Consider the following 8494-nt stretch of genomic DNA (forward strand, 5'->3'; position numbering starts at 1 on the left):
CCCAATACCTGGCAACATTAATCTGCCTGACCTGTTGCTGGGCTGCCAACTTTCCCTTGGGCTCAAATCTTTTTAGATTTAGATCCAATTGACGTTACCAGAGTATTTGTTGAATGTTCATATTGTACGTTAATAATCTTAGCCACACAAAACCATGTGCACATGCATCGCTCCCGCTGACACACACTAACAATAGCAGCCACAATAGAAGTCAAAGTTTGCCTCAGGATCATAAGATGCTTAGGTTCATACGCAAGTACATAAGGTATTGAAGACACCAAACAAAGCTAGAGAACCCAATGTGAACTCCAATACTACTGACATATTACTTGCACATAATGACACCCAAGTAGGAGGAAAGCATACTTCTACACAAAGCTAGTAGCCATTTATTCTAGACAGCCTTAACTAGGCCAACAACCAGAAATAGGCAGAGCGAGAAACAGATATCCTTCGTGTAATCACTCTTCTTTGGGAAGCTCCTTTAGGAAATCAGAATGGTCCACGAAAACCTGAAACAAATAATTACAGGACAATCACAGGTGAAACTTTGTGGTGTTGATAAACTACAGAAGGCAGTAAACATATAAAACACCCCAGAATAAGCATATGGTTTTGCTTTAATATATATACCAAGAATAACAGGTCCATAGCATAATTTACAGACTACAAATTGGTATAATAATTCATCACACTAGATCACCGTTATCTGATATAACAATTGATCATACAAGTGTCTCACAGTGGTATTGGAACATAAGCAAGAAAATTTAACAATATTGACACTAAATCCAATAATAAGTTTCAAATAACCCAGGAAAAAATGACATTATAACACAGGATCTGTATAGGCCTGCTCGTGTGTGTAGAAGCATGCATGCACCAATACTAAATAAAGTCACCTCCTTCACCTTGATAAGACAAAGATCATCCGTAGATCACGAATTGACTCAGAAGGAAAAGCTTCTGATCCTCCTCAAAATGAAAGGCTAGATTCTCAAACAAAGACCTAAGCTAAACCTATTAATCTCTTCTAAGTTCTCCATCAAGCTAGGACTTGGCCATTAATCTCACATCTGATGGCACTGCTTACAGTGCAGAAGATCCGATATGTCCAAATTTAGGTATCCTGAACCCGAAGCCATAATCACCACTTTAAGTGGCCCAAGAAAGCAAAAAACAGACATAAGGCTGATACATTTACACAGTTTTCTGTGTCTCTCTCTACCACAAAAAAAAACACTTACCAAGTGCTCTCCCTTGTATTAATACTATAGTCATATGAAGAACTACACACAAAGGCAAGCCTGATCCTCAAGGTCTGTTATAGGATAAGAGAGAAACTCACAGTCACTAAATGAATTGATAAGCCTAGGCAACTGAGAGTATTCTTGTAAACATGTCAAACAGCGTAGCCACACTCCCTGCAGCTTTGAATGGGAAACTCAAAGATCATCTAAATTTGAAAAACAGCCAGCCAGTCAGGCAGCCAGGGGACATGGCTAACATATTAGTCAATCTTACAGGAGTCATCCAATCTCCAATGAAGACAGTCAACCCCTAAGTCTGACAAGACAATAGGCGTTTCATTAACTCTCACATATTTAATATTTGAATTCAGGTAATCTCTCAGAATTGCAAGTCTCATGCTCTGGCAAGATAATGTTGGGCTACTAGGTTCAAATATATTTTTAAACAAAAAAACTACATTTATTTCTTTCCATCTATTTAATTGATTGATGCAGCTAGGGAAGTCTTTGATTAACCAAACTCGAATTGCATTCAACTCCATCCTTACCCATGGAAACCAATTCCAATGTGGAAAATCTTGTGCAACTAGAGAACTCCAATGCTCAAATTCCAATCTGATGTGCAGGTTTAATTACATTATCAGCATCCTCAATATTTAACATATGGATGAAATTTTATGCATTTGGTTAGTGATAACTGATGCCTATTTGACAAAAAAAAGTACATCTCAGCTATCCTTCCATTGAGGCTGATAGAAAAGACAGAACTATCTGTCTAAAAGAGAGAACCTCCTAATGGTCAATACAATATACAGCCCACTTCAAATGCATGAATCAACTTCAGGGAGATTAGCTGAATAGGTATGGGAAATAGAAAAGTTTAAAATGGATATACCTGTACTACTTACATAGGGTGATGCTTTCAATGAAACATTTGCTCATGATATTGCTCATATAAAATTCATTAGCATTTATTAACAGATACATCTAAAAGTTATAAAAAAATATGTTGAACTAGATCAGAGAATACATCAAAGGCACTATAGGTTGTTGTACATGTCATTCTGCTGGCTTTTGCTCAGAACTTTTGAGCGGCCACTAATTGACGTTTGGACAAACTTTGAATAAACTCTTCGTGATGCAATGCAACCTCACAAGGTAGGCAAATTGAACTATGGTTTTTCTCACCTTTTATTAATGACAGAAAATAGAGATTCACGTGGATTTAAAATCTTACCTTGCATTCATGACAAAATGCAGATAGATGCTGAGGTGCTTATCCCCTGCCCTTTTATTAAATGAATAATATTAATGATCAAACCTTAGCCTAAAGGCCCCAGCCTACTGAGGTGCTATCCCCTGCACTTTTCAATACATAAATAATATTCTGAAATATTGCATGCACTTATTTGTCCCTCAATTCACAATTAGTTTGTGACCAGTTTTGCTTCCAATTGTTTTTTTTATGTCTAATCAAAGCAACTGTGGCCAGAAAACCAGATCAAAGCGATGTAATAAACCAGGCTTGTGTATTCTTGATAAATCAGATGCTGTCAAGTCATGACTCAAAGTAAATAACAAACTAGCAGACTGGATTTATGCACACTAACGCAAAGTGCCTGATGATTTATAAAGCAACATCATGATAGTTGAAGAGTACAAACTTACCACTTTCCAGCCATCAGGATCAAGGAAAGAGGTGATTTTAGTATTGATTCCTGGAATAGGACCAGGCTCCCGAGTTATTTTCCCACCTAGCTCTTGTGTAACCCGACGAACAACCTCAGCAGTTTTATAAACATCTTCAGTACTGAGTGCAACCTAGATCAAATGAAAAACCAAGTGCTTACAAATTTGCACTGCATCGACAGAATAAACAATTGTGAAATTGAAAGTAGCTAACTGGATCATTCCTGACCTGTGCGTATGCATTGCCTTTGGTGTACTCAGTCACCCCGTAATTGTATGTCAGCTCCAAGACCGTCGTCTTCTCTTCTTCATCATATCCAAGCATTGCTATAGTATACTGATATTTCAATAAACAACTGTTAGTCATGCATCTGCATATTCAGGTGGCAAGGAACCTCAACCAGAATACGATACGAACAGTTAACCATTTAAGGTCAATGCCAAATATAAGATGAACAAATTTACCTTGTACTCAGGCCTGTCAGTTTTCTTCACCAACTTCATTCCACATGCCTGCAGAACATAGCACCAATTAGCATAGGATTGAAATTTGAACAGAAAAACTAGATACTTAACATACAGGTAAATGATTCTAGAAAGGGTCAAAATTACATGCCACAATTGACAGCTATCAGCTATGTGACGAATGTTCTCCATTACCACTTCTGCACTTACGTTATCATCACAATGTTCAGGCTTTCATTTGACATTATATAACAATTAGGTCATTCAAAACCATATTTTATGAAAGCAAGATCATTAACATGCATTTGGATTTTGGAGTAGCAAAAGATGGGGAATTTAGGGATCAGATAATGACACCTATGTGCCAAAATTAAAATCTAAGCCACCAGTACACTTCCATTTCCACACTGACACATCACAATACTCAGAACTTCATTGGGTATCACAACAATTAGGCCCATTGGAAATGACATCTTAAGCATGAAATTTGTTAATGTTACACTAGTGAGATTTTGCGTCGTACCAGAAAAGTTCTGCAGCAAACAGAGAGAGACAATAGAGATGTTGGGGGCTGTGAAGCTGCATGATTCCCAATGAGGGAGATCGTGCCCTATACTTTTCTTTATATATTAGAAACAACAACAAGAATGTCCCTCTACTAATATACAAGAGAAACTTTAACATAAAGGGGCAAATAACGAAAACAGAAAATTACAAAAAAGAACCGGGTCAGTATGGACCCAGATCCAACCCAAATTATGTCATGTCCCAATAACACTCAACAATCTTGTGGTTATTTCTTTAATTCGTTCATCTTTATTCACATTGCAAAATCCCTCTCATTGCTTGCCATCTTATTATAGCGACAGATTTAACTTTCAGCACTTTAAATCTCTATTTTAGAATCTTATTTCACTCTAAATTATATGCTTCTATTCTCATTTAAGGAAAGGAACATAAAAACAAAAAAAAAGAGAAAATAATCATCAAATTCTCCTAAACCCATGTTTTTTTGTTTTTCTCCTTGGCTTCTTTGGATCAAGTTTTCTATTATATTTCTTCTTATAAACTTTTTGTTGAGAGACATATCCCTCCTAAGTAAACCGAAAAACAGAATAAGCATTATCTTTATTTCCATCAAGACCATTACAATGACAAAACTTGTACATTCTTCTTGGTGATAATGATCAAGAGAATGTGATGCAGATGCTAATTTTGGGACAGATATTACACTTGCAATTCATCCATCACAATTACTTGTATTTGATGAGTTAGCTCCTCTTCACTGCAACACAAGGCAGTGTTTTATGCAGTATGAGAAGACCATAATGTATGGAGGAAATGATGTTAGAAAAATATCCCATCTCCTTCCAGCAGGGGGTTGCAAGTAACCCTCTCATGAGGAGGATGTGGAGAACATAAACTGCTTCCATTCTGTATCACTAGGAATAACATGATTCAGATATCTCACCTATTAACCAATTATGAGGCCAAAGGACCATCTATAAGTTGACTAACTAAGCATGTTGGTTTTCATTATGCCCATAATCTATAATTTGAGAAGGACCATCTCCCTCTAGAACCACTCCTGCATAAAATATTCTATAAAACCACCCACCACAAACAAAAAGTTGAAAAACATGCATATACTGTTTACATATCCAACTCTTACAAAAGTTTTGATTCCTAGAAGCCGACTGCATTGCTCATTCACTTAGAACAAAAGATTTGAACATTAGATTCAAGATGAACAAGAGGTTATTCTACCTTTTCATAGAACTTGATGGATCGTTCCAGATCTCCTACACGAAGCATAACTTGACATAATGGTTCAGGTGTGGGCCCTCTCTGAATGAGCTCAAAAACATAACCATCAGGATCCTCTACAAATGCTATTACCGTAGTCCCTCCTTTAACAGGACCTGGCTCACGTTTGATCTTGCCACCCTTTGCCCGGATGTCTTCAACCAGTTTGTATACCTGGAAACCCATGTGACCCCATCATGAAAAACAGGGAGCTAGAGCATATCATTAATACATTAAAGTGTTCAACTTTCAACATGATACATACATCTTCGCTTGAAATTGCAAAATGCCCAAAGCCAGTGCCAATATCATATTTATCAACTCCATAATCTGTGAATAAGCATAAAAATATAGGAATCTTTCAGTCAGTAAGTATATCCAGGAAATGGTTCTGCGACAAAAAAAGAAAAGAAAAGCAAAAGACCAAACAAAAAATTTTCCAGTTTGTAGTAGTATACAATGACTGCTGAATGATCAGTTCAAGCCACCTGAGCCTCCATAAAGTTGGACACAGAGATGAAGAATATAGACAAGATTGGACTTTCAGGGCAGCATGAGTACGTACTATAGGTCAACTCCACGACAAAAGTAGACTCCTCAGGCCCAAATCCGAGAAAAGCATTAGAGTATTTTTCTTCTGGAATATCCCTTTTCCTTAACAGCTTCATCCCAAAGCATTCAGTATAGAATCTGAGCAAATGTCAGGATGCTCAAGTTAGATAAGAGCACTGATCCATATCTTATTTTGTAAAAGTTGAGTGCAAAACAGTGTTCATTTTTAAAAGAGAACATACTTTATGGTTCTGTCCAAATCTCCAACACGATAAACAGCATGCAAGAAGCGGCGTTTGTCTTTCTGGGCCCATTCCAACACGTCATCAGGAGCAGCAACAGTTTCAGCTTCAGCTCCAGCTCCAGAGGCCATTGTTTCCAGCAATATCTAAGCTGTCATTAACAATATCCCTGACTCTAAGTTATGGACTTTTTTTTTGCATGTACTCAGAAAAATCGAAGATATGACTGATAACACTCAACACAGAGTAGAAAAAACTAATTTCTTTTGATAAAGATGAAGTTAGATTTAGAATCCAAAAAGCTAGATTATTCCTCATATCACAGAAAATATGGAAATAAGTTTGAAATTGAACATTTGTTCAAGGTAACTCAAAGCAATCATACATAACCAACTCTTTTGCAACTCATGACCAATTATGTAGGACATGTCGACAGAAAGTAGAATATAATCAGTGTCATAAAGCTAGATCATTTCAGACCAATTCACCTAATCCAGATTAAATCTGGATCTGGATGCAATTCTTTGTATCCTTCCATCGAGAACTAAATGCTCAAGAGAAGTTAAAGTTATTTGGCCAATCAGCCATAGGACCAAGGCTGAGTCTAAGCTGGAATTTGAAATTCCCCAAAGAAAAAGAACTTAAAGCATGATAGACAACAAATATCATTCTGAAATAATTGAAAAGACAAAAAATCTTCCACTAAATGTGGCCAGCAGAGTCAAAACCCTTATTTGTTTCCCGGCTTTCAAGCTTCCTTTATGCATAATACAATACACTTGAACTAACTTCAGTAGCAATTGAGAACTCATGGGATTTTAGAACAAGGATCAAGTGACAGGAACTTCACTAGACCTAAAACAAATAATTAAGCACACATTAGAAGCAATTACTCCCAAGTCAAATGCCGATTCATGAATCACTTGTTCGACGCAACTCAAGGCCAACCAAAGCAATAAAACTGTTTCTGAAACAACATAATTCATCACTTATACGAAGTGTCCGGTCAGTAGTACCTGATATAAATAACAAAGTTCAACAAACATCAAAGTTCTTATATTAACTAACAACAATACATTCTTGAAACTGGGTGACGATATCACAATAAAATCAAATACAAAATCTTTTTACATGAGTAAACATTTCCTATCCATTACATACCAGTACAAAAGTGGGAACCTTATGAACAGGGGAGTAGGAAATTAAGAAGATATGCATACAAATCAGAGAACATTCAAAAAGTGAAGAGTTAAGAACAGAGAGAGAGAGAGAGAGAGAGAGTTTTACCACCAAAGTTTTAAAACGCCATCCACTTCCTTTGCACCAAAAGTTTTGTCCAGAAAATTTCAAAAAAAAAAATAGCATGCATTTCAACAACTCCAGCAAATATCATCACGCTTGAAAACCACGCAACCAACAAATAACAGAGATTTCCATATCACCAAGAAAAACAAATATTTTGCAGTCCTATACAAATAAATAAACGAACAGATAGCAAAAAAAGTTATCATCCAATTCCTAATCCAAACTTGTTTGTAAAGAAAGGATATACAGTAAACCGATTATTCGTGCAAGTGAAAACAGAATCCCCAAAAAGAAGACTCAATAGTCTCATTTTAAAAGAACATCTTTTCCGACGAAAAGAAAGAATGATGTGGGTAGTCTCCGTTTCAGCATACCTGAGATCCTATAGCCGGAAGAAATGATGATCAGGATGGTGGTCGTTAAGTTTTTATAAGGGCAACCCTCCCTTCCCACCGCCCTACGAGAGCGCAATTGTGGGAAAGTGCCCTATGATTCCCGAATATATCAATGGTAAGGTCTTGTCAAACAGTCAAAGCTTAACAAAAAAAACCGTTGTGCCCCACACTTTGTGCCAACCTTAAGCATCTCCTTCTCGACAAAATCTCGCGATATTTTAAAATTCTCGTTTTTTCAGAAAAATATCGTCACACACATAAATATATAGTGGTTTTGTACTTGATACCATGCGGTGGTACACACTTTTCTTTGCATAGTTCAAGCCATCAAGTAGTAAATCTAATGTACACATGTGTTCGCGTGGTTTATTTAGTATATTATAAGGTTTTATCATGTTTCATATACCATAAAATTTTATTTTTTTACTGTGAAAATCAATTGCTCGCAATTTATGAAAATAAGAGTGGTTGAAAAATGATATAAAACATCACATTAAGGTCAAATTTAATACCTGACAATACTAAATAGAATATGTTAAAATGATCCAATGGTCAGATTTTGGTTTTGGAGCTTTAGATCTATGTAAATCAAGTGTGTACCACCATAAGCAGTATATTAGGGTTGCAAACGGATCAAATCTCGGATCTCAAAATACATTGGAAAGTCCGATCGGTTTGGATCCAAGACAGTCAAAATTTTCAAATTTGGCTTCCTGAATATATATATATATATATATATATATATATATATATATATATATATATATATATATATATATATATATATATA

At 36.1% G+C, this 8494-nt stretch overlaps 1 protein-coding gene across 1 annotated transcript; it reads right to left on the reverse strand.

The window, feature by feature from the left end:
- Window positions 1-207: 207 nt before the first annotated feature.
- Window positions 208-7800, reverse strand: LOC149844630 (lactoylglutathione lyase GLX1-like). The gene is made up of 9 exons (XM_089997276.1): window positions 7684-7800; window positions 6005-6155; window positions 5776-5900; window positions 5476-5540; window positions 5172-5384; window positions 3405-3452; window positions 3169-3276; window positions 2919-3071; window positions 208-512 (listed from the first exon to the last, which is right to left on the reverse strand). Exons 2-9 carry the CDS (start codon window positions 6133-6135, stop codon window positions 462-464), a joined length of 894 nt encoding a protein of 297 aa, XP_089853402.1. The 5' UTR covers window positions 6136-6155; window positions 7684-7800; the 3' UTR covers window positions 208-461.
- Between the last annotated feature and the right edge of the window lie 694 nt (window positions 7801-8494).

The sequence above is a fragment of the Nuphar pumila genome, chromosome 2 (assembly GCF_984573655.1).
Source record: "Nuphar pumila chromosome 2, dmNupPumi1.hap1.1, whole genome shotgun sequence".
In the NCBI taxonomy this organism is placed as follows: domain Eukaryota; kingdom Viridiplantae; phylum Streptophyta; class Magnoliopsida; order Nymphaeales; family Nymphaeaceae; genus Nuphar; species Nuphar pumila.

What these genes read in the sequence shown, in the direction of transcription:
- LOC149844630 (XM_089997276.1), bottom strand. Translation starts at nt 6,135, where the DNA reads ATGGCCTCTGGAGCTGGAGCTGAAGCTGAAACTGTTGCTGCTCCTGAT. An exon ending in TGTCGTGGAGTTGACCTATA is followed by an intron (nt 5,541 to 5,775) that starts GTACGTACTCAT and finishes GCTTATTCACAG; the next exon opens with ATTATGGAGTTGATAAATAT. An exon ending in CTGACAGGCCTGAGTACAAG is followed by an intron (nt 3,277 to 3,404) that starts GTAAATTTGTTC and finishes TTGAAATATCAG; the next exon opens with TATACTATAGCAATGCTTGG.